This window comes from Sander lucioperca, chromosome 24 (genome assembly GCF_008315115.2).
Source record: "Sander lucioperca isolate FBNREF2018 chromosome 24, SLUC_FBN_1.2, whole genome shotgun sequence".
Classification (NCBI taxonomy): domain Eukaryota; kingdom Metazoa; phylum Chordata; class Actinopteri; order Perciformes; family Percidae; genus Sander; species Sander lucioperca.
In genome coordinates, this window is record NC_050196.1 from 6,987,663 (window position 1) to 7,014,948 (window position 27,286).

At 42.4% G+C, this 27,286-nt stretch overlaps 1 protein-coding gene across 6 annotated transcripts in view; it reads right to left on the reverse strand.

Annotated features, from left to right (window-relative positions):
* LOC116044446 (receptor tyrosine-protein kinase erbB-4) overlaps positions 1-27,286 on the reverse strand; it is a 281,156-nt gene that overhangs the window by 92,840 nt on the left and 161,030 nt on the right. For all 6 annotated transcript variants that reach the window (XR_004103671.2, XM_031291606.2, XM_031291607.2 and 3 more), the window contains exons 4-10: positions 7,906-8,040; positions 6,256-6,321; positions 4,508-4,626; positions 3,614-3,755; positions 2,843-2,956; positions 659-785; positions 350-423 (exon numbers count right to left, since the gene is read on the reverse strand). Coding sequence is in view for 5 of the 6 variants with exons in the window: in XM_031291606.2 (XP_031147466.1) it covers positions 350-423; positions 659-785; positions 2,843-2,956; positions 3,614-3,755; positions 4,508-4,626; positions 6,256-6,321; positions 7,906-8,040 (777 nt within the window). In the remaining variant the exon portion in view is untranslated. The remainder of the gene's footprint in view (positions 1-349; positions 424-658; positions 786-2,842; positions 2,957-3,613; positions 3,756-4,507; positions 4,627-6,255; positions 6,322-7,905; positions 8,041-27,286) is intronic.

Below are 27,286 nucleotides of genomic sequence, written 5' to 3' on the forward strand. Positions count from 1 at the left end.
AGTTTCACTCCATTAGCTGTTTGGCTCAACTGCAAAGCACAGTTTAATATGACAAAAGGCTTTGTATATGTGGTATTGCTTATCCCTTAAGGCCTCTAATAGTTAATGAATAAATACACACTCAAGCATGCAAACACACACACGCACACAGACACACACACACACACACACACACACACAGCAGCACATTACTGTAAGCATGTATAACTATTAAACAAAAACAAACACACACACACACACACACACACACACACACACACACACACACACACACACACACACACACCACATAACTATATTGTTTTGTTCAGTCAATTTTTCCAAGGTGACCCCAGTGAGGCAGTCTCACCTGTGATCTCCTTTACAGTGCGGAACACGTTTAGACGCTCAGGGTCCAAAGGTCCAATACCATGATACATGTCCCTGAAGAGAGACACAGAAAAGTGAATACTATCTTTATCAAAAATAATATTCATGCATTGCTATCGTGTGGCCATGTTTATGAATTAGAACTACTATAAAACAAAGAAAAGTAACAGACAAGACAGCAGAAAACATAACCTCCCTGGCAGAGGTAATAAGGTTGGTCTGATTTAAGGTTAAGTAACGAAAACAACCTCTGAAAGCATTGTGTGTGAGGTTTCAAGCTGTCACTTACCCTTTAATGCCTGTAATGAGGAAGATGAGGTTGCCGTTTATTTTGGTGCAGTTGACAAATTTATCAATATTGCTGGCATCCACAGTTTGAGCTGTCTGCAGGCTGCCCGTCCCTATGCCATCACACACTGAGGAAACGTGCAAACACACAATCATGCATTAGTCAAATCGCTTTAGGTACGAATTAGCTACTGTAGTGTATATTCAAAGTGTCCTTGTACAGCCGAGACCTCAGTTTGAGAAACTACTATTAGCTATTTGTCACGTTAATTCTTTAAACTCTGTTACGAAAATATAGCCCTGCTTTGGTGCAAAGGCAAGGCCACGGCCCCTCTCCATGCATTGGAATTCTTTTGATGAAAGCAAGGGCCAATCCACAGCCAATTCCTCCCTATAATGAATTCATTACATCTGCATTAATTACACTTGCGGTCTGGTGTGTGAGCCAAGTATTTCTGACAGAGGCAGAGGGGATGATGAATAAGGCTTGCATTAAGTGGTGTAACCACTTTTTGATAGTGATTTATACCAGCCAATTCCATATCTGAAATGTTAATTTGTTATCATTTCCCCCAGTTCCATGGGCTATCCCTCATTAACCCCTCCCTGCCGCGTGACGATGTAATCAAGAGATTAGCCAATCAATGGATGCCACGGCGCATACATGAAGCCTGGAGGAACACACTTCTGTCTTCCCTCCAAAGAGAAAGTGCAGATCAGTTACCTTTGTGAGAACAATATGATGAAGGGGCTAATCCACTGTATTGAACTGAAGTAATGCCACTTAATTTCACATTAGGTGTTTCAGGCATTCAGCTGACACTCGCACACAAATGAATGTAATTACTGAGCAGGTAACAGCAGTTTCTCCTTATGTGATCATTTCACGTTAATTAACATGTGGGGATCAAATGTGACCTTCATTTATGCCATTTGTCATATTCATTCTGCCATATGTAATGAGCAATTCAGTGGATATGCACGGCAGTAATACGAGAAGGGGGCAAAATGAGTATCATGTAGCTACAGTTCATCCCTTTAAATAATGCATAAATGCTTGCATAACATGCATAAAGAATATTTTGTATTAAGTCATCCGTAACTGCATACGTTTTAAATCAACAAGATAGACGCTTTTGTGAATACTAAATCTAGTTATAATCTGGCTGGAGGGGAGAATTTATCCTAGAATTAACGAATGTATAACGATAAGATGTTGATATTTTGGGGGGTACACTAGAAAAAATAAATCAGCTGTAAGTATATTTAGTGTAATATAAAAAAGCTAAGCTGGCTCCCATAAAAATAAATTACGTTTCCTATAAAGCTTTTTAAGTAATTATTGTGGGCTACTGTTGATCCAGTATCATCACTGTTAGCATAAAGCTATTCGATTAAAATGGTTTAAGTGCATAAGCTCTTGTACATACAGTAAATGCAATGCAGTAGGCCAGGAAGTGGGGGAAGCAGGAAGAATAAATATCTACATAAAAACCTGTGATTATACCTTCCACATTATACACAGAAAGATGGGCAAAAATCTGTCTGTTGCCAGTGTGCCTCTAGGACAAATTTGACAATCTCACAAGACAACAGTCACCAGTTATTGGTAATGCAGGCACTTCATCACAACATCATCATTCCTAGTTCCTTCAAAATTGAACCAATGATGGCAGTTAAGAGTCACAAGTGTAAAACTTTGACACATACCAACGGTGCAACCATCAGACCAAACAATACGATATATGAACGTAATCTTGGATATATGGAAGTTAAAACATTTGACCTCTTATCCTAGTATATTGTGACCAATGACTGGTCGGAGAAATAGTCGACCAATCAGAGCTTTTTAGGCGGGATTATGAATATGGACGTTATCCTTCTACATAGCAAGCTACCCAGCTACATCCATTAAAAAGAGCAACAGAAGAATGGCAACAAAAATGGCACCAAGCATGAATGAGGTTGACAAAACTGTCAACTTTTAGATATGAATAGTAAATCTAGCATCTTTTTTGTTTCCTAATGTTTAGCAGAATATTAAGTTACCAAAAGACAAAGACATTTCTTTCGAAAATATGACACAAGAATGACGAACACTGCCCAGTCTCAAGCGCGGCCCATTTTGTTATACTGCCTAGGGCAAACTAAAAAGTGGTGCTCTTGACAACATCCCATGGCTTACCTTTAGGACAGATGTCGGTACAGGGAATGCACATTTTAATGCGGTTCTCCTCCACTTCCATCTTGTTGCTGGGACATGCTCTGACACAGGAGCTGTGGTCCACCACGAAATTATCTGACAGTGACACAGAAAGAGTGTTAGTTGACTTCAGTTGACCACATACCATTTTGTTATGACTTTATCATGTAGAATCGTAGAAATGGAGGTGTAGCATTTACTCGGGAAACAATTTCCTGGAAGGACCCCTCTAATAGTGAGAAAATGATTGTATTTTAATCATGTTTGTATAATGATCAAAACTAATGGTCTAGGACTATATTGCTTAGAAAAGGTAATGAATCAAACTAGTACTTGGGAGCGGCAGTGGAAAAGTGTGACTGGTGTATGCTCATTTGATGATCAGTGGGACTTGAATATGCAATTCGTTGATGTAGCTTGACTTTTAATGCAGGCTCGCTGAATTACTGCTGTACTATGACTCCATATATGTCAAAACAAAGAAGTATGATTTGCTTTCTTTTCTGCCAGAAGCCATAACAGATGGTATGGCAACTAGTTGATTGAGATGCACAATTTATTTGAGTTTGAGTAATTTATCTTGACTTGAAGTAGGATGGATGGGAGGATAAATGCTTATTCAATGGACACCAATTCACAGTCTATAAAACTTCATTATGAGCATCATTATGAGCATCTGTATTCCTGCAGTGGTACAGTGACTACATCTATTGCAGTAGCTTGAATGTGCATTATAACTTGAAGTAGACTTACGTGGGCATTTCTTGACACAAAAAGCTCCATAGGTGTACTTGGCTCTGGGGTTGTGCTCTAACTGAAAAGAAGTGGGGTTGTACACAAACGGCTGAGGGCACTGGGTCACGCATGCTCCGCTGTCGTTGAAATTGGTGCAAGCCTGCATAAAGCACATAACCACAGTCAGCTGAGAGGCAGAGAGTATTAGCCAGACTTCCCATGGGGTTGCATGGACTGAAACACAGCGAGGTAAGGCGAGCGGAGGGTAGTGATTTTCTCACATAAGTCACTGTGAGCGAAAGAGTATTACAGCAGCATTTCATTTTTACGTTGGATCGCAACACGCGGATCATGCAGCCGTCCCTTGTCTCTCTGAATGCCAAATGGGAAAAAAATTGGAGCCATTGATCCACAGCCATGATGTAAATGGTGAAATGTTTTCCCATAAACCTCTTAAGTGTTTTGTCGTCTGTGGCCACAGGCTGAAACGGCAGTAATTGAATTGGATGAGCCTTTCCTGTGAATTACAACCACAATATCATCTCTGTCAGCATGCGCCCGTTGTGGCGCGCGCGGGTTTGCGAAATAGGAGGAAGTTGAGGTGATAAAAGGGATACTAATTGGAACACTGAATCACCAATTTGTTCATTGAAGAGCGCCGCTGCGGAAAGACTTTTACAGCCCCCGTAAAATGACAAACAATTTATCAACCTGGTAAACAAAGTGGATTATTTTCGAGCAGGGGAGGATGACAAACAGATGTTGCACAAGGAGACACATGGAATGGAGGATGATGAAGGGGACGAGGTTAGAAATGTGTGACTGTGTAAGGCAGAAATAAGGGGGGAAAAGTAAAAAGATAGAGAGGAGAAAGACAGAAGGGGCAACAGTATGTGTGTGTTTGTGACGTACGAAGCAGTCCGTGTCCTTGGGGCCCGAGCAGCCGCCGGCACACTCGCGATGGCAGCAGTCGCTGACGTAAGGCCCGAAGCATCGACCGTCACACTGCTCTGCACACACTGTCTTTGTCACTGCCCAGGAAGTGAAAAGACAGAATTTTAAAGGTCTGACACACATATTCGCACTCATAAAAAGAGACAATACCACCACCCTCAACCTTCCTCTCATGTTATAGTTGCACACAAACAGTAGTTGGATGTGGAATTCCGGCAGAAACCAAGGAGGGGCTTCAGCAACCTAAAGGTCAGACAAGTGGGTTTGTGTCCACGAGGTTACTGGCTTGACTGCCCAGACGGACTTTAAAAAACATACTAGTCTCCTCTTTCAACAGCTGCTCTGGAGGTGCCCTTAAACGAGCCTCTCATCCTCCAACCCGCTACTGCGGCTCACAATAGCGCTTGTGCTTGGCAGCTCCCAGGCACGCATCATCTAAAGTGGGATGTTGCTGAAAGGAACTCAATTGGTTTTTCCCTGGATAAATAAAGTTTGAAAAAAAAAAAAGTTCATGGACGTTGGGGGACAATGGGCGTTTTCTGCCAAGTGGACCGATTGGCCATAGACACCTTCCAACTGTGCTGATAATTCCCAGAAAGCCTGTTTGTTGCTACGCCAACTCTTGTGGTAACCATGGAAAGATGAACTCCTTTTCCTGCATTGTTATTGCAAAACTACTTTAAAGGAAAGCTGTATTAGTCCGTATTATTAGCACAGTACAAATACTTGGATGCGGCTCGTGCCTAATGCATCATAGTTGTTCCAATACTTGTGCTAAAGAACAGCCTTCCACACATTAGTGGTAGAGGAGGAGATAAACCAGCCAGCGAGTCAGCAGGAGCTTGAAGCTGAGGCATTAAAAGCTGTTCTGCTCGCTCTCTACTGAGTTGGGAACATAATGATGCAGTAGTGAAAAAAAACAAGGCCCTGTAGATTATTAGTCTGTGTTACTCAGAGAAAAACAGTCCCCCGCTAGGTTTTGAAGACACGAGAACAACAGTAGAACTGCAATTATGCAGAGCACTTACATTTCTCTTTTGTCTTACTATTGTTTTTCTGCTATGTTTTTCAGTGAGAACTCCTCTCACCACAGCTACATGAAATACTGTAACACTGAAGACAATTAATTTCCTTTCCGCATGTATTACTTAATGTATTGAACTCGAGAGAGAATTGAACTCGAGAGAGAATTTTAGTCTTTGAGCTCAATAATATGAGGAGGAAAAAAAAATTAAAAACAGATGTGTACCCAAGTGCTCACACATATGTGCCAAAACAGATTATAGCAGATTATAGATTATTTTAAAGCTGAATTGTCTTCCACCATTCTGTTAATACTGTGGATCACTCTGCCCTAAACTAATAAGGGATGTAACTAAATTGCATTAACCTAGACTGTAATGTAAATAAATAATTAAGAAATAAGTGTAGGGAAATATTGATACCAGCCTTGTGTTTGTGTGTTCAAATTGAGATCTTGAGTAAGGATGCAGTTAGCCTATCTTAGCAAAAATACTGAAAATGAGAGATGAAGATTGACTCATGTCTGTGCAGAGCTGGAGACAGGACGAAAAAGTGAAAAAGCCAATTTTCTCAAAATCTTGACCTACTCCTTTAAATCAGTATCTGTAATGCCCTATTCGTTGCACCTTAGTTAGCTGGCCCGTGGCTTTCCAGGGTAGCTAGGTGTGTGTTCTCATACTCACAGGTTTGACACTGGTCTTCCTGATGGCCCCAGCAGCGTCCGTTACATGAGCGATGACAGCGTTTGCCTGCAGAACACACACACACACACACACACACACACACACACACACACACACACACACACACACACACACACGCGCACACACACACACACACACACACACACACACACACACACACACACACACACACACACACACACACACACACACACGCGCGCACACACACACACACACACACACACACACATACACACACACCCACACATACAGGGAAGTGTGCATCAGACAACTCCTCATTTCAACTCTTAAAATGTAGTTTTGACAAAAACCCACATCTGGACGCAGCCCCCTCACACACCAAATGCCTAATCGTCCAGCCACGCACACCCTTAAAATTTCCCCCGACTAGTGACAGATCTGTCGAATCTCCTACGCTCATCCGACAATAGACCCAGAGCCATTGTGTCGACTTGTGGCCTGTACAAAACATAAGCATGAAAGACAGGCTTCTACTCCCTTCCATCAAGCGCTTGCACAGGCAAAGTGGGACCTGACAGAGCACTAACAGCCTTCGTCTGCCAGCGGCCCATCATCAAGACTTAATTGACTACGGGTTAATTACAGAGTAAGTGGAATAGTACAGCAGATTGTCACCCGGCCCCTTCAACCACTCCCACTGTGGGGTTGTTAATGTTAAATACTAACTACGGCTTGGCAAAGGGCCCCAAATTGGCAACCTCAACTCCCACTCGCTCTCTTGTCATTTTTTTGGCCCACCTCCTCTGTTCTCTGTTGCTTTTCATCCTCCTCCTCCATCAGAGCCATCTAATCAACAAAATAGCAATGTTTTACACATGTTGTTCTTAAAAGTGTCCTCTCAAACATTTGTTTCAAAGTAACCAGCTTTGCAACGCGTCTAACTCCCCGCTGGTGAATCGAGTCAACGCTGTGCAGATTCTTTTCTGCTCAGTCTGGAAGCAATGACCTTCATTGAGCCTTCTCATCGAAGAAACCCCCAACATTTCCCACATTGCCTGTGTCTTTGCTCGCCATTTAGCACCTCAGCTGTCCCTATTGTTCACCCTGACATGTTTTGATACAGAGGGCACGAAGAAATTTCTCTGCTTTCCCTGCCACCCCCTCTTTAAAATGAGCAAGAGGCTTATCCATAAATGTGCTGAAAAGTTTGAGAGAGTCTGTCTTTAACAGCCAGTTCTTCTGATACAGAATGTCCGCCGGATAGCGACGCCTGTTATGTCCAAAGCAGGGGGAGCTGAGGGACTGCAGGGACCATGAAGAGGGGGGCACCAGGGGAAGTGGGCAGCTTCAAACCAGCTGTCAGATTCACTGAGATTTAAAAAGAGCACAGCAGACAGCAGCTCCATGGGCCTCGCTGCAGAGCTGCTACCCTACCACTACAATGGAAAGGTTCACATGTTGATCTAACACTATGTGATTTCGCTTCCAAATGACCGCCAGGAAAACGGAATGAATAAAAAAAGGGATTGGGCATGACTGCCGGTGGGGTGAGTGTGTGTACTTCTACAGTATGTTGGCATGTGGTCTGCCTTCAGAAGATAAAAGAAAAGAAAAAAATGATTTTCATCCAAAGATACTGGTTCCACTGGTTTCCACCCATGTACTCACATCCAAGGTTGCTGTTGTTGGATGGTACCACCAGCAGCTCAGCCTGAGGGTTCTTGATAATGTCTCGCCAATGGATGGTGTCCGCATGGCACAGAAATTTGTTCTGGTCAACATAAACACCCCCATTCAGGATCTCTGCAAAGGGAGACAAAAGAAAAGATGGAGAAAGAAAGAAATAAGCACATAGTCATGGATATATAGTACATGTACACAATGGCAGAAAATCAATACTTGGGATGGGACTCAAGGTTAAGTCCCATCGCTCCTTTGTCTCAAAGTACCGTGCTGCATAAGGTGTTCCCTGAAGTGCATCTGAGCATGAAGATAAATGCTATTGACAAATGCACAGAGTAATCCAATGCCGTGTTCAAAGACAATGATGTTTCATAAAAAAAAAACTACTCCACGACAAATAAGTAAATGGATTTTTATGATGTAAACAAAAAAAAGAAGAACTCCAAACTGTACAGCGGTGGAAATTCCTAATTATTTATTGAGTATTAAATTACTTTATTGAGCTTGAGAGTCAGACCGAGTTAATGAGTTTGAATGTCACTGGAAGACACCAGATACTTGTTGTGTTAATTAAAACGGAATTAGTAAACTGGGGCAGATACATAGCTTTTCTCAAATCCTAATTGAGGGATACTGTTCATGAAATAAGTGTGTTGTAAATGAAGACTGGTGTGAAGTTTCTGTGTGAAGGTAGAGAGCAGATGTATTCACAGTACATCTTTTTCATTTCATTCATTCTGGTTGTAAAGTAAAAAAGAAAAAGCATTTTGAAAGATGCTTCCTTTTTTTTTTGTGATTGTTCTATTATTATTTTTCATTGGGCTCACAACAGGCCCAAAATCGTCAAACGGACTCAGAGAAAAGAAGGGATCACAGCTCTATGGACGTTCTCTGCGTCCCTCCATCAAAGTGAGAGCCGACACACAGAGTCCTCATCCGGCATTCACTTAATAGCAAAAATATGTTTCTTTTCAAGGACCAGTGACCTTAACAGATGCCTGCGCATGGAGTATGATAATAAATTCTAATCCCTCCCTGTTACTAATCCAGGTTTTCGATATGGACACAGAATGAAATGATGCTGCAGTAATCCACCCCCCCTCCCCTCCCAAGCCGTGACCCATGGCAGAAGAGAAACAACAGCCCCCATCAGTGTCTCTTTCTCTCTGGGACACCAGCTGACTTTATTATTTAACCCAGTTGAGGGATTTAGATACAATCACAATGCATCCCTTTCTCCTTGAATATAAAGTAGTGCCGGATTCCATGAAAGTACTTGTCATAATAAATTCAATTTAATACAAAAAAAAGTAACAATGTGGTTCAGATCAGGGCTGGATTAGCTGGAGGTAAAGAAGGGTATTATCTCCCCGGGCAGATTATTAACAGTGTATGAGTTATGCGGATGATTCAGCGGCGGAGAAGCACACGCAGGAAGCTAATCATTACCATCCGACACCCTGATTAAGGAAGTGGGCCTTGGTAGAGACGGGGACATTTATTCAAAGCCCTCTTAGAGGTGACATGGCGCTCCGTCTGCCCGCTGAATGGCCTACAGCCGCGACTTCATGTAATCATGTTCCCGTCACAATGGACGATTTATCAGGGGGTGTTTTACATTCTTGGATGGTGGGTAAAAAAAAGAGACAGGCTGTGCTTTAGTCAAATAACCGCACTGTCATATATGTACTGTACCAATATACTGAATACGGTAAACATAGATTTATTTATGTGAATTTCTTTTTCTCCTTTAACCCAGCACTGGATTATAATCTGTTTTCCCTTGAGTCACTTTAGCAAGATACAGGGCTTTGTTGTTGCCCTCACAACTATGACGTGTCACTTCACTCCTCAAAAGATCCCTCAACAGACAGCCGTTTTGTACACAACTTAGTTAGCACAGTAAGAAAAACCCCAAAAAGGTCAAGTGGGAACACACAGCTCTCCCTTGCTCAGCAATTAACTCTTACTACACCTGACTGGAAGGATGCAACACTAGCTGGAAATTCATTCTAACACACTGCGGGCCCTATTTTAACGATCTAAGCGCACGGCGTGAAGCGCATGGTGCAGCTGCGTTTAGGACGCGTCCAAATCCACTTTAGCTAGTTTGACGGCGGAAAAAAAGGGTCCGTGCACCGGGCGCATGGTTCAAAAGGGTTGTACTTAGTGTCTTCATTAATTCATAGGTGTGTTTTGGGCGTAACATGCAATAAACCAATCTGTGTCATCTCCCATTCCCTTTAAAAGCCAGGCGCGTTTGTACCTTGGCGCATTGCTATTCTGATGGCGGATTTGCACCCTAATATTTTTATTTGTAATCTTTTGCGTGTTTGTGTGCTGCTGCGCTTCCCTGTGTGTGTGTAACAAGCATAGTGTGCGCACGCTGTGCATAAGCCTAGGAACATTTTTAACTAATGCGCTGTTAAAATAACAATGAAATCCTGCTTTATTGACTTCAGATCAGGTTTTTGTTGGTCAATGGCGCGATCACTTCCCGCTGCCTCAAGATAGCAATACGGCAAGAATGCACCTGAACACACCTCCCTGTAAGACCAGCACGCCCATGGGCGCACAGATGGGCGCAGGTGCATTTGCTATTTAAACGACGTGGGCGCTGGACGGGAACGGGGGTGGACGGGGTCTTACACTAGCAAAGACACTTGCGTTGGGCCGGGTGCAAGATAGGGCCCTGAGCTTTAGGGGCTTAGGGGCGGCTGTGGCTCAGGTCGTAAGACCAATCGGAAGTGGTTCGATCCCTGGCCCTGTAGTACCATGTCGAAGTGTCCTTGGGCAAGAAACTGAATCCCAAATTTCTCCCGATGCTGCGCCATCGGTGTGTAAATGAGTGTTAATGTTTATCTGATGAGCAGGTGGCACCTTGTACGCCAGCCTCGGCCACCAGTGTATGAATGTGTGTGAATGGTGAATGGTTCCTGTACTATGTAAAAGCGCTTTGAGTAGAATTTAAGACTAGAAAGAAGCTATGTAAATACAGTCCATTCATAGTTAGCTTTCAAGGCTTTGAAACTTACAGTATAAGAATGACAAAATAAGACAGCAAACATTTTTCATAACTTTTTTTGAGGTCATAATTTCTACATTCGAAGGTATGACAGGTAGCAATCCATTTGGCTGTTTTATGGGGGAGCCGTCTCTCTGTTCCACCCGCCTAGCACTGTCCCAAATGCTCTTTTAAGTGCTTGTGTCCAGACCCCGTCTGCTCACTGAGAGACAAATTGCCACCTCTACTGTCCATCCAGGCAAGGGCACTAACTCTTCCAGCGGGATGACAAGCCTGCATGGCGTGGTCATTCATTAACGCGCGACAGTCCTGCGCCGCCACCACCCACCCTTCCTTTCCGCTCCTCTCGAGTACCCCCACCTCCACGCTTCGATCTTTCCATCAGGTCGGGAGATCTACAGCCGACCGTCCGCCACCACAACCCTCCCTCCGCCCTATCCCCCACACCATCCTCACGGCTGTGAAATACGAGGTAGTCATAAAAGCTATTGTCCTGCATCAGAGCAAAGGGAGGAGGGGGTGGAGGGGTGAAACATAAGAGAGGGCAGTAGGAGAGTGAGATATGGGGAGAACATGAAAGGAGAGGAACAGAGGTTAATGCTAAGGCTAAAACAATGAATTACGATTAAAAACATGTATTCAAAGTAACCATTTTCTTTCATATAAATCAACTTTTGCAGGTACTGAAGGAGGCAATGTCCTCTTTGAGATGCAGCTCTAAGAACAAGACTTCTGATCATCTTTCCTTTGCTTTACGGGACGCGATGTATTCACTGTATTTGTTGTTTATGATTGGTCAAAACTAATGCCTCGCAAGAGCGTCGACGTTAACGGGTGCCACAAGTGAACTTTAGAGTGCTGAAGTTTAGAAGGGTCATTGTGCAGGGCTGCATCTCATGGCCCTTATTTGATAGCTCCTCGGTCCTCGGCTGAACAGGAAGCTGTTCTGTCCCTCCTCCGTGAAGGTCGTCTCAAAGCTCTTATTTCTGCCCCGAGGACCGAGGAGCGAGCATTGGGGAGGGATCATCGGGGAGCTATAGGCGAGGCGAAGGAGTTGCTAACTCCGCCTATACAGCTGATGAATTCATCAGACGAAAGGACGTTTCGTCCATCTACAACACATTTGCCCGTTTCCTCTGTCCTCCCATGATTTCCTCGCATCTCTTCCGTGCCTCCTCCGTGGGAGGGACTAAGACATGATGAAGGGAGGCAAGTGGAGGAGTCGGGGAGGCAATTAAAGCGACATAAGAAGCAGCTCAGGTTTCATATGGACTTCAAGAAAGTCTGCTGTGAGTGTAAACTTTGGGAGGGGAGACGTGTGTAACAGATGTAAAATGTAATACATCTTATTCATGAAGTCAGACTAATGCACTAATGCTAGCAAGACTATCAAGTTTTGGACAAGATGAAGTCATGTTTTAGTTTTTGAGTGTTATTTCAATAGTCCAATGCAATATAAGCTTGTTTTCTCACTAGTTACTAAGTGCTTTTCGTCTACCTGTTTTCACACACATTTTCAATTTGCACATACAACAAAAAATACCTAAGTGAAAAATGCCTGAAATGGAAAAAAGGAAAAATATCGCTAGAAAGTCTTTAGTTGACAAAGTTATTAATAAAAAATAAATGCTACAACGTGCAATGGAGACAGACCCTAACCCATAAATCATGGCGTACATAAAATACGTATATGCATAAACATTTCGCTCCACTGAAGAGACGAACGATGGCGGCAGATGGAACATTAGATATAGGAGGTACTTGTGTTTAACTTTTGCACTACAATGTGAGAATGTGATTTATTTGTGGTTCTGCAAGGTTGCTGGTTGGTGGCAGATTTTATATGATAATGACAAAGATAATATGCGTGAAGTAGTTCTGCATTACCATGAGGAGCTTTGCTGTAGCAGTTCTTGTTGTTAATTTAGTCCCTGTTAACCAAATAGAAGAAGAGCTGCAGAAGACCAAACCTGTTAAGTTACCACTGATCTCATCACAGTGCCTTGCTCCTCATTGGTTCTTTCCATTACTGCACGATAGATGGAAATATGTTTTAATGAACTTTGTAGCCTTTTAAAATGGACTGGTATCACACAAAAAGAAGGCTCCCGTCTTGCCTTTTGATAGTGAGTTTTGCCAGGTGCTTTGCTGGGTGACACAGTTCCCAGCAATTTCATTTTATGTGTGCATGCGGCTGCTGAGAGCTCGGCTGCCATATGCTCAGGTCATGTTTGGTTCAAGAATGTTTCTGGTGGAGCGTTTTTTACTACATCACTCTTGGCAGTGACACAAATTGAAAAAAGAAATCTCACCAAGCGAAAGTTGAAGTGTCATGTTGAATCAGAGATTAGATTTGATGTGAAACGCTGTAGTAGGATATGAGGTGATCACCAGAGGAGGAGATGATTGGGAGTTGTTTATCATATACATTTAAATAAATCAATGAATGACTTTATTTAATGTATTTTGTCAACATCATCCAGTCCTGTTAATGCACAAATTTTGACCAACACGCCATATAAAGGGTGGTGCAAGTTATTTGGCATTGTAAAACTTCAAACGGGATGTTAAATAATGTAACAAGGCATCCTGCAAACACAGGAGGCTTTATTGCTAAAAAAAAGAAATGCTATGTAAACAATTTAAAACTAAACTGAACAACAAATAAAACCCAGATACTTACAACAAGCTACCACCTCCTCTCCATAACAAACAGCAGAATTTTACCATTTCAGTCTTACCCATAGGCCTCACCTAAACTGGGAACGTACCATTTGCTTATAAAGAAGAGGGGTGAGTTAAACAAGGGCAAGCATAAAAAACACTACACAATACTAAACAAAGATATGATACAAAGTAGATATGCCATACAAAGGTTAACATACTGGTACTGTACTGTTGAGGATTGCGAAGATTCAGAACTTAGCCAAAAAATTGGAACATCGACAACTTCTCAGTCCCTCCCCCCTTTCTGCTAAAGCCCAAAGCGGTCTTCTACGCCCCTCCCCCCACAAGGGAGAATGAATGCCTGTGCATGAGCAGTGATTGACACGCAGTTAGACACCCCCCCCCGGCCCTGATTGGTGCATCTGAACAGGGAGCGGTGGATTTTTGCAAATCACACTACAGGCTGTAGGTGGTGCCAGAGGAGCCAGAACTTTTTTTAAATTACCAGCTTCATGTAGTACTACTCGAACATAGGGTCAGTTTCAGCAAATATGACAGAAAGTTAGTTTTATAAGTCTTACCTACTGCACCTTTAAGGTATGAACACACAAGCAAATCAACTTGACTACAGTAGAACTATTTTCCAGCCAATCACAGCTTTGAATCGGCAAGATCCCCACCTGTTCATCATTAAACAACAACAACAACGCAGATAAAAGGTACAGCCCGTACAAACGTCTGCGACACAATGCTATGTGTCTACAATGTCTATTTTTTACAGACTTTAAACTATTGGCAAATGTAAAAGAAATGTACCATTTAAATGGAACAAATGAAAAGTAAGTCACTGTTTGGTCACAAATGGTAGACCATGCTACCAATGACAAAGGGTCTCATGTAGACATTGATATGTTTTAATGGGTCACGAGCTACATAGCTTAGAAACCACTGGTTTAGCTTACAACCAGAGTACAGTTCGTCTGGCCAAAAATATTATCCTAGACTTTTTAACTGTACGTCAGGACTGGGTGATTGCAACATTGCATCTTTATCATTGTCAAATAATTACCTATCCACATTAATTCTGATGGTTTATCAATTATAACTTTTTAGTACACAAATCAATTAACACAAATTAACACAACAGTACACTAACAACTGTCTTGTATGCTGCCATTAAAGTTGATAAATTAACTATTTAAAAGGGGAAAACACTGGTCTGAAATGAACGTCTGAGGAAACATGATAATGATAGGGAACGGGAAAAGGAAGTAACCTTTTTACACCATATGCGTGTATATATATTTCACATTTTGCACTTAGCTGCTACTTTCTTCCATAGAATAAACAGAAGGGCAAACATAGGCTTTAATTACTACATCGTTGAGATAAGAAGCACCAAATAGTGAAAAGGGCGAAGAGAGAGGGAGTCAGAGTGCCCTGACATTAATCCGGTGACCCTTGAATGATTATGCAGAGCTATAAAAAGAAATAAAAGCCACTGATTATGGCAGGAGTGGCTTTTAAGAGCTCAAGGTTCGGAGAGGCAATGTGGTATAAGATTTCCTGGGAATATTTATTGTATGTATTGTGCATCGCACGCACTCAAAATAGAGATCAGACCAATCAGTGTACAGATTGTTAAGGACGTAAAAATGATCGCTGTGCCAAGTTGCCTTTGCAAGCCAATTAAGTACATTTTGCTGTCATTCAGCAGAGCGAAGAGCCCCTAGTTTGAAGTAGTTTCTAGGCAATGATGGCCCCAGCACCAATCAGCGGCCATAGCTCTATAGGGAGCCTGCTGATGAGCTTTCATCAGTGCTGCTAGCCACTTGTCCCACATCTCTTTCTCTTCCTAATTATGCTGATGAATAAGGCCGTAATAGTGATCCGTCCTCGACTGATGAGTCCATGAGTTTGCCGTTATCGCCTCGTCTCGGGGGCGGGTGTGTAACGAATCACACAACTCAAGCAGAGTGCATTCGGGCCAGCCACTCTGCTCTTTTTTATTAGGATCATCTCTCCATCCTTGTCGTCCTCCACCCCGCATCCACCCCTCAGACCCACCCATCCCCTCCCACACCAAATGTACTTTCTCACTCCGGTGATGGGCCGACTTGCTGAGCACGGGGAACAGAGAAATCAAGATGATCCCTCTTTTTTTTTTTAGCCCCACACACACATTTACAAACGCAGACATGCAGTACAAGCACATGAACGCCCTTAGATGCTCATGCAAAAAGCCAGGAGACAAATTGCACATTTAGTCAGCTAAAATTCTTATAGGTGAACATGTAAAATGCAGCACACAGACATACAAAATCCCTGTGATAAACAACTCCTGTCCAACAGCAAAAAGCATCTTGGAGCTTTGCTGTATCAGATCGAAAAAGCCTCACATTTGTAGGCAGAGCTTGAGAGCTAAGCCGAGGCTTTACTTCTTAAATGCCAATTAATCACTCAGAGCTTGGGAGAGAAATGCAGAGAGCCCCAATGGAAGCACATTTTCTTGGCATTTTTTTGACCAATTTATTGTTTCCAAAAAAAAAAGGGAAGTTGATGCACCATCGTCATAGATTTCCAGGCAGATCAAATGAAGTGCCATTAACAATGTCATTAAGAGGTCTTCTTTATACATACACATTAAACCTGTTTGAGTCGTGATTCACTCAGATCTTTCACCCGACTCTTTAAATGAACTCATGAGTCGCGAGTCTCTAGTATCATTAACTCGGATCAGTTGAGTCCTACTACAATTCAATCTAAAATGATAACAGCGCCACACACAAACCTCTTGCAACATTAGCTACTACTAGTCCTAGCCATCTTAGCTGCCAAAAGCTTTATAACTTACAATTTCGTAACCAACCACAACTCCACAAGTCAACTCAAGCGACTGAGAGAACAGAGAGACAGGTTATAGGAACTTCCGGACCCGCAGACTCAGAGCCGGAAGCTCGCAGACTATGGGACTCACTCCAGAACTCATGAGTTGTCGATGACTCATGAGTTCTCGCGCGAGTCAGTTAATCGTGCGAATCTGCCAGCTATGAGTGGATCTGTAGCAGACGATAGGGGTGCAAGATATACTGACTCAATATCGTTATCGTCTGTGTAAGTGTATGCAATATTTTGTTTATTTTGTGGAGCACTGCGTCCCGTCCGTTGGCTGTGTGGCTTAGTTGTGTTTGATTTAGAGCCCGCTTGAAACGCTGTAATGATCATGTTTCATTGGCCAGTTACCGTGCTACTTGCGCATGTTAGTGCACGTCAGTGCACGGGTCCACTACGTGACAAACCCTATGGAGCGTACCATGTGACGTGTGCGCATATTTCGACAGAGTGACCGTGTAAGTGAAGAAATAGATAGAGACAACAAACTGGAACAAATCAGAGAAGTGAAAGAAAAGTTGTGTCCTGTTCTCTTTATTTGTATATTTTATACTGTACAACCAGTAAAACATGTCCTGTTCTGTAGACATGGTCCTTATTTATTCATTCCTGTTGTACTTGTCACTAGCAGACGAGCGAGTGAAGTCTCTCCTCGAGCTCAGAGTAAAGCAAATCCACAACAAAAGCCATTCTTTCACATCTGAAATAATAACATCTGAAATAACATACATGTTCTGCACGTGGCCTAGCTAGGCCTACTGTAGGTTTGGTGTATAAATGCAGTATGTTAAAATGCAATTAGGTCGAGCAGACAGTCCTAAACATTGCAAGCTTGCAGTAGGACTGAGTTTCCTTGGCGATTTAGCAATACTGACTCAAGTGACTTGCCAAACCCGGATCAGTTTAGTGAGTGACTCATAATAACCCGAATCCTTAAAAGGAATTGAGTTTGCCAGGCCTAATACACATGCATACTGTATATGTAATAAATTCTTAAACTCAACTATTTACGTTATTCACCTCAAATGCAGAGAGATTTTGGCTTTACTTAAGCCAAGCTAGTATTAGAGACTGGCCTTTACATCTAATTTCCGGAGTTATGGATACATTTAGGATAATGTACATGCACTTAAAATAAAAAAAAAAAATCATTTCTACTCTGCATGGTTTCTCTCGGTGTTAAACTGCTCTCAATAAATCGCATAATCTCCTGCTCATGTTTCAAATTAAAAGCCTTTTAGTGGCTCAAAGAAAGTCTTTTCTAATGTAAATACATAAAAGAGCTTCCACACACTACAATTGATGTACTCTTTTCACACATAGGCAGACCAGTAATTAGCGACAGTGTAAAACATCTTTGTACGCTCTTCACATGCTCTTATTCTTAAAGGTATTTTAGTCTTCCAGTACATAGGCCTCTCAGCCAGGTAAAAAAGGTGGAAATCAGAGCTGTTTGAGGCTTTTAATGTGAAACATCTGCAGAAAGGGTTGAGTTTCACTGACAATTGTTCTACACCGACACAAAAATACGTAACCAAATGGAATTAATTAGTATATGGAAGTAGTATTTTTGTTAAAAAAAAGGAAACTCAGAGCAACTGAGCGGTGAGTACTGTATGGCATGACCATGGTGTTGTTCTAATGCTGTGGAAAGGTAGATTGAATTGAATTGACCATACCAGGCAAGTCATTTCAACCCCCAAAAATGTTTGGCATTATTTGAAGAGCTCTTATTTGAGAATTTACATGATGTGTATAAGCTCTTTGCAGTCATTTACATGCATCAGTTCCTGGTGCTCTGTGTAGCCTGTGACACAGCGCAGACAGCTGGCATGACAGAAGGTGCCGAACTGGGGAATAAAACAAATTGCCTTCATTTTCTTAGAGTGCGACCTCTTCAGGGAACAACGATGAACATTACACAACTGCAACAAATCTGCGACTCTGGAAAAAATAATGACTCGCATGAGAGCCAATGAAGTAAAGGTGGAGAGACAGAGAGATTGTGTTCATTTTCAATTTCCCCCCAGATAATGATGTTTTTTCGGGTAACCATCTATAGAAATGACTGTTCTTAGAGACAGAATGAGACAGAGTGAGCACAAAAAAATTGGTGGACATAAACAAAAACGGGTAAAAAAAAAAAAAAAAAAACATCAACAGGAAATGCCTTGCTCTCAGCCAACCGGCATTCATCTCAAGGTTTTCACTTTGAACTTCACACACACACACACACACACACACACACATACATGAGGCAACTGGAACAGTCGAACTGGGGGAACAAAAAGCATTCAGTTCCCTATACTCATGTTAAAGTCTCTTTCATCTTATGGCTGGAATGGCCATAGTATACTCTCTTGAATGACAAAGAGATGTCCTGAAAAAAAAGAAAAGAAAAGAAAATTTCCGGGAATACTGAATAAAGAGAGGAAGTTTGTTTTCTCACAAATGAGATGCTTCATTGGAGCTATGGTTGCGTCAGGGTCCGTAATTACAACAAAGTTGTGGATTTTCTTTCCTCAGCCAATTTACAGTAAGACTAAGAAAACACGCGATTTAAGGTAAACAAAATGACTTGACTGGAAAACAAGCAGTCGGTCCCGTAGGAAACCCTCTGTGTGTAAATGTGAAGCACTGCACTGTACAGTGCCTCCAAGCATGTTTACTCTAAAAGAAAAAAAAAGGAGAAAAAAACAGCCTGTTGAGAAAGTAGCTGCTTAAGTGAAATCGACTTGTTAAATCCCATGAATAAATGTTTAGTCTCCAGCCTGCAAACAAGCCGCTGGTAGATAAATGGCTGCAGATCACCAAGATAATAGAGACAGAAAACAGCGACTAGTTTGCCTCGAGGCACGCGAAAAAAAAAGAAAAGAAAAGAAAAGCATCACCAAACGGGATTTGGTGGTACGAGTGACCAAAATGAAATGAAGTTTTCAGAGTGCAAAGTGGGTAGCGTGGCGTTTCTTCCCAGCAGGGGGAACATCTTGCTCCTGCGGTTGCACGTTTTATAAAGAGCTGCATTATTCACACACCTAAAAAGCTGTCGAATGGGTGCGCTGTGTTTTATAAATGATACAATCCTTACAAGCAAATCCGCAGTGGCTCGGGGGCCTCTGACTTGAGGAGAACTTATCTGATCTTCACGGCAAAGCGGAGGTGGGTCTCCAGAGTCCCGTTTCCCCACTTCTCCATTATTAGCACTGCCAGCCAAAGAGATATTGTGCTCGGTGACAAATGGGAGAGGAGCGCTAGGGCGCAGACAGTGCGGGGGAGGTCCCCTCCATCTTCGCCGCCTGCTCCTCCCCCCTCCCACGAGCCCAAGCGCTGCCGCCGTGTCCTCCCCGATAACCGTAATTGTGTTTTAAAGCCCCTGATTAAATTTCACAGTCTCGAATGATATTGTTTTGCGATGAATCCTTATGAAAAATGCTTCACATTAGGCGATTACGGAAGCTGTGTAGGTGCTGAAGAAGGCAGCTAAAAAAAGGTGGAGGCTGGGATGACATTCATTTTCTTTTCTATTATTTTTTTTGCCTCCAAAGCTTCAATTGATGCTAAATGAATTCCTGCCATCACTCTTCTTCTTCTTTTCCTCCACCCGTCTGTCACGCTCCCTCTGTCTTTATAAACACACACACACACACACACACACAGACATGATCACTCCCTCTCTCCCTTTCCTTCTCTTACCAAAGTACACCCACAGGTTACACAACAATCATGATTAGGAGAACTTTCATAGACATTTGGCTCAGATCTAATAAAAAAAAAGGCTTCAAACTAAACTTTTGCCTGTCTTATTCTTTACTATCATAACCTCAGTCTCCCATCCGAGTGTCACAGTACCTCTGGGGGGAGGCTGATTTTTTTTAGAGGTGACACAAAATGCATTTAGGGCGAATGAGAAGCCAGCAAATTCAATAATGGAGGCAAATGAAAATGGAACTGGAGACTCTGCACTTAAGGCGGGATGGGCTCACAGCCCTAATAAGCCCTCTTCTGTCACCGCTTCCCTGCATCTAAATTAACCAGAGCCCCTCCAATCAGCGCAGGCAAACAAAAGAGCCAGCCAAAGAGATGAGAGCGCCGCTGAATACTAATCATGACAACGAATGGTAGTGACCAACACTGGTGTGTGTGTGTGTGTGTGTGTGTGTGTTGGTGGTTAGGAATTGGTGGAGAAACTGTTACCATTATTTGTTAAAAAGTAACATCAAAATGTAGTTTACAAGCAGTTACATTTCTATGTTTTGTCAAATAAAAGCTCAAAAACGCCACTTTTACCAATCAAGTTGTTGAAGTTTCATACTGGGCTTTTAATAGGTCTGAGTGACCAGGAGGTCAAGCAACTCAGTCATCAAATAAATCGCCAGGTACAGTCTCAAAGTACAAACAACTCCAGAATTGCTGGCCCCAGGGTTGTTTTTCTAGACAGGAGTGATAGGTTGTTTTACAGTGGAGTTACCTCGACAGTATGCTGTGTTATTGTGCTGGAAATAGTGTTTTGGTACAATTGTCATCAAAATAAAATTTAGAGGGCACTATGACTGGATCATAGGGGAGCCATCAAGACAATAAAACTGTTGAGGAGCACATAACTTGAAATGTGGGCTATTATTAAATGTCCACTCTTGAGCCAGGAAACCAAAAAAAAAAAAAAAAGGTTCCTTTTAATGTGTGTGTGTGTGCTCGAAAACCTACAGTGCACAAGCATATACACACTAACACTGCTCGTATTGCATGCATTTTGTAATTCAAATCACACTCATTACATATTTTCATGGAGCGAAATGCTTAAGAAGTGTCGAAAAAAGAGCTAACCCTCTACATTAAAAGTGACACCTACAATGGGCTAAATGGGCAATTTGTCATTTTCTGGCACAGAGCTGCAGCACTCATCCCTCCACTTGGGTAATTTGGGACACACCGATACCGACACGGACACGCACACACACACACACACACACACACACACACACACACACACACGCACACGCACACGCACACACATGCACACGCACGTGCACATGCACACACCAGCAAATCAACCATGACCAGAAAATTGCCTCCATCTGGTTCTACAGTATATGTAGTGTAAGGTTTTGTGAGCCAGTTCAGCTCCACTCCTCCCTTTTCCAGACTCTACCGTTAGCTTATTTAACTTCTTCCACAGACGCAGCGGACAGACACACAAATCCACGATCGACACTCTAATGGGTTCGCAGTTTGAAGAGGATGTTACACAGCAGATCTCAAGACGGGCTTGGACTGAGGCGGGGCACTTAAAAAAATAATGGAAATGAGAAGACCTTAGAAATGTCATTAAAACTCGCCAAAGTCAAGCAGCTTGGAGACGCCTGGGAGAGATTGCAGACAAAAACTGCACACACACACACACACAAACACAGTGCAACGCATACACCATTCATTTCTCCATAAAAATATGTTGCAATGTCAGGAGGGTAGCATGTGCCTCGTGGCGAGACAAACAAGCAGGCGCTTTGAATATAATTACTGTCAAATGAAAACCTCCCATCGTCAGGAGTATAAACCAAAGACAGGCTTGTTTTTAGCTTGATGACAGTGCAGTTTTTGGGTTATCAAATATGGTTTTTTTACAGGTTTTTAAGAAGGGTTTAATAACCCCATGTGACCCCAATCTGTAGAGAAAGATAGTATCATCCTTAAATCAAGAAGAGAGTGATGTCCTGTTATCAGAGGCTGGTTGGGTGTTGTCCTGAATTACACAAGTTGAAGTTTTGCTCTCTTTAATACCAAAATGGCACTTACATCTTGTGGTTCAAATCATTTAAAAAGGGGAACACAAGAGTCCGGTCACAAGTAATTCTAATCTCCCAAAAAAAAGGATTCAGCTCTAATGAGCATGTGTGATGAAGTCACTGCTATTTGGTTTGATTAGGTGGGATTTCAAAGGACTAGTAAGTGGAAATGCTGACTCATTCAGCCTCACCACCCACCACTTTTACTCTGAACAGAAATGGGATAGTTTGAGCAATATTACACTGGTTGTTTCTAAAATAGACAATGTTGAGTACAATTTTTAAGGGTGTCTGACTTCAACTATTCACAGTGCAATTATAACTTTCAGTCAGTATATTTGATATCTTTTTAGTGACTTATTTCTTGGCATTTTTTGTCACTTTCTGTATACCCACATTAAGGATATAGTCATGAATAACTTTATTTACCTAATATTTGAGCAGCCTGTTTCGAAATAGTGCACATTAAATTCTTCAAAAAATGTGGCAACTTAAAGCTGGGGTAGGCGGTTTATTTTTGATGTCGTCATAATAATCTTTCAGCATACTGTAACTTAGGTGGTCTGAGAGAAACTTAGACTTCTGCGACTACTTCTTGGCTCTGAATTTAGGCTTTAAATCTAGCCGTCATGGGAGACTTTGGCCAATCACAAGTCATTTCAGAGAGAGACAGCGCTCATATCGGCTGTTCTGCAGGGGTTAGCCTTTAGCTTAGCATGAACACCGGCTCGTTTGCTCGACCAGAGGCTGAAGCCACGGTATCGCCATGCGAACCAGGAAAGGCCATTCGTACTCAGAAATGTTACTCTATGAAGCCGCTGCATGCCCGTGCAGTGGGAGAGGGAGAGCTGCAGGAAGAGGTCTCACTCTACTTCAATTTATTTTTTTATTGTGCTTCCCGCAGCTTGAAGGCCATTTAGGTTGAGACTCTTTGTCTTGAAATAAGCTTTTCAGGCAGAACTACTCCCTTTGCTATAACTTCCACATCCTGACCTTCTGGCCCACATCATAAACCTTATAATTGGTTTGGAGCATGACATGATGAAATCATAGGTTTTGAGATAATTCAGGGAAATAGTTGCAACAGATATCCATTCTTATGCGTCACTCCCCAGTCTCTGCTGCTGAGCTTGGTGTATGCTTGCTGTGGAGTGATGACTCACTCTGTATCAGCTGACTGAACTTATCTCGGCACATCACTGTAAGTTGTTGACATTATTAGGACCGTCCTTCCTAGCTAACCCATGCTAACTCCCTCAAGACATGACTGGACATTTAACAGGATTGAGAAGTTGGGCGATTGGGGAGTTTCAGGAGGAGCCTTTTCATCTGCTATAATACAGAGTATTATGGAGTAAGGGCCATAACTGCGCACTGGGGGTTCCGCCAGGTGTGTAGGTAGCTCAGTTAGCCAGGGTCGGCTTGTGTCGGCTAGTGAAAGTGAACCCTAGCATCAAAGAACGGTGCACAGGGCAGCAGACACACTGCCCTGGGGGACTATTACCATTCCATTAGAGATCATTTTGCACTCCTTCCAGACATGCCACAGCCACTAATGGAGACAAACTCGAAGCCCCCTGGGTCGACACGTCAAAGGATTTAAACAAAAAAGCACCAACGGCAGCACAGTGCCGACAGCACAACACTGATGTAAGTGAGCACGGACATGGCATTACAATGACTTCTGGGTGCAACAGTGAGGGAAAAAAAAGGGAAAATGAAGATAAAGAGATGAGAAAATAAACTGTGGAGTCAGACATGGCATCCCAACGTGCATCTGCATCTCAATGAATGTCATCTTTTTTTTTTAACAAGACGCGCCTTTCTGTGTTATCTTTTCTGTTTCTTCAATGGAGACACTGAGCAACATCAGGCTGCATGCCATTGTGGTTCTGTGATACTGTGCAATTCCATTACTGTGCAATATCTGTATACTGTGCAATATCATTACTCTCATTGTCCAATACCTATTATTCATTGAATATGATCACCACTATTGGGCGATATTAAAATAATGTGCAATAACCCATATTGTATATAAGACCATACTTATTTTTTCATATGTATATAGTGTCTCAACTTTGCACCTTACCCCCACCCCCCCTTTTTTTTCCACTACTTATTGTATTCCATGTTGTTATATTTTTTACGTATATACTGGCACTGGAAAAGGAGTTGCTTTTAATCTCATTGTACATGTGTGTGTGTGTATAGTGACATAAAAGGCATTCTATTCTATTCTTTTGGCTGGGCACACAACTGGGAGCACTCAGAAATATGCAACAAAGATGATTTCTGACGTAGCTTAGCATGGAAGTTCATATCTATGGAAGGTCTGTGCAGATCTATGGGTTGCATTACATTACGTAACATTGTGTTTTTTTTTTTTGTTCACAAAGGGATGCTGGTGCTTTGGTGTTTCAACACTCCAAAACAGAGATGAAAGAAAAAAAAAAGCTAAACTTTAATTCACAAGCAGACTGAAGGGCTCGCTCGCTTCGCACATCCACAACTGCAGCATTTTCTGGGATAGAAAAGCTGCGTTTGAAGCCGGGAGATATGTTTTAATCATTTGGCGCCTTAATGATGACACTGAATTCATTATTAATGGGCCCTATCCCTCTACTCTCCCTCTTCCTCATAACAGTCCGGAGTGAGAGTGGGTATTAGCATTAGTCGCTTTTGCGCTATTTGATCTTTCTGTAATTACACCCCTTTTTGGAGATCACACCACAAGCTTAATGTTAAATAAAGAGGCCTTGGAAGTAGTTTTTTTTTTTTTTTCTGTACAAATTCCACACACAATTACCATTGTGCCTTTTTCCACCCGTATCTTTTTTTTACAAGGAGGGAATAAGAGTTATTTCAAACCTGACAGTGAAATATATAAAGTTCCCTCTGAAGTGCCGATTTGAGTTGAAAATGGAGGCGAACATGGATGCATAAAAAGGCGACATCAGTCAGCTGTCTTCATGTGAGCTGCAGTGCTGTAGGATTCTCCTTTAAGGTGTGTGCCTTTTTTTTTTTCTTCAAATAAGCAAAGGATATAATATCTTTGATGTGCTGGATCTTTATTCTCTCCACTGAGGGGATTTACTGTACAGATCAAATCCAGCCTTTATGACACTTCTCATGTCACTTCAAATTTACACTTAAAAGACTTTTTTTTTTACATTTTAAAATGTAATATTTACTTGAGACAGTTGGTGCTGTTAAATAGAACCATATTGTATCTACGTTTATCTAGATGACTATATGCCTTGACACTGTTGTAGATGTAAGAGCTATTTGGGCCCTGTTTACACAACAACGCTCGCGGGTGACAACGACAAACTATTTGATCAGATGTGCCTTTCGTTTAGACGGTGACGGCGTTTTTGGGGCTTAAAAACACCAAAAAAAGTGAAACCACCCTCCAGAGTGGAAATCTTAAAAACGCTCCACTGTCGTGTTCCCGTCTAAAAGGGTAAAAACGCAAAAGTCTGCGTTCACGTCTGATGTTTCAACACCAGCATCTATTGTTGTGGTGGCTGGCGACCCACCCCATATTTCGTTACATAAATCAAAATATAGAGTGATTACTCGCCCATGGCCACTCCGCCGTTGGGTATCTACAACCTGTCTATACTTGGTCCGGATGGCTTTCAGCTTTGATGATATCTAACTTTTACAGATAGCGTCTTTCTCGTGTGGATATGACGTCTCTCCAGGTACAGGATACTGCTGAAGAAATTCGGTCCATATGTCTATATATTTTGACTGGCAGGACTCCCAGTCCACGCCCTGTTGTGCCTTTGTGGCTTTGTAATCTAAGGTTGTTTGGAGCAATAACTCCACCTCCTCGTCAAAATTGTCAGCTTTTGTTGTTCACTTCGCCATGTTTTGGTTTTGCGGTTACTAGGGAGAGAAGGACGGTTCTACGCAGGCGCGTGGACTTGGTGGTGTTGTGTGGCAGTGCTTCACACTACCACCTAGCCGCCTGGTGTGCACACTACATCGAATTTTGACACACTTTTGCGTCACCATATGCACGCTTCCCCCCCCCCCCAAAAACGCTTGTCTAAACGCGGAATAAAAAGTGAGAACGCAACGCCACTTTTGCGTTTTCTCTTCGGATCGTTTCCGTCTAAACATAGCCTTGGATTCCCTCCCATCAGCATTTTGCAAATCTCCTTAAACACGGAGAAAAATCTCCATTTCTTTTGCTGATTTAGCTGAGCACAGTGACTGTGAGCCGGTAAATCAATAGTCATGCTCTAAAAATGAAGATGCACATGGGGTTAATTATAATAAAGTCTATTAATCAATTCATCTCAGCAGCAACCGCTGTTGATAATTTGGCCTAAATGCATTCAAAATACAAACATGCTGTAATTATTGGGTTGCTTGGGTTGTGAAACCATGGTAGCGTCACTACAGTCCCAATGAGCATTAAGGAAAGCAAAGCAAAGCAGGTGAGAAAGGCAGAGGGGTTATAGGAGAAAAAAGGGGGGATGGCAGAGCTGGTGCTTTGCTTTCTGCACACGAGCACGGGGGGGGGGGGCATTGCTGGCAGATGGGAAGTTGGAGTCAGAGCTCTCTTTGGGGCACGCTGAGCCATTTGGCCCCCATCCAAATGGGCAATTTCGCAGGGTAGAAAATAAAAGTTTAAAAAAAAAGCTCACAAACAAAGCAAAAGAAAGAGGGGGGAACTAAATGTGAAAACCATTTCATACACGCCACCTCATCAGCTCTTAGAGTCTTATGGTGGGTATTATCACCACTGCTGCGCAGTATGGGGTAATTAGCACTGCGGTTTCTAGCGAGCCATGTTATATGAATGCACACAGTCCATGTGTTGTGCATGTCGGTTACAGGTTATAAAGGTTTATAAGAAGCTGCAGGAGCATCATAGGGGGGAGTCGATCTCAGGGGAGTTTCTTTAACACAGATTACTATATATCCCTGCTACTATACTAGATTGCACAGCTGTATGCACACTGACTCCACAGCCAAATTG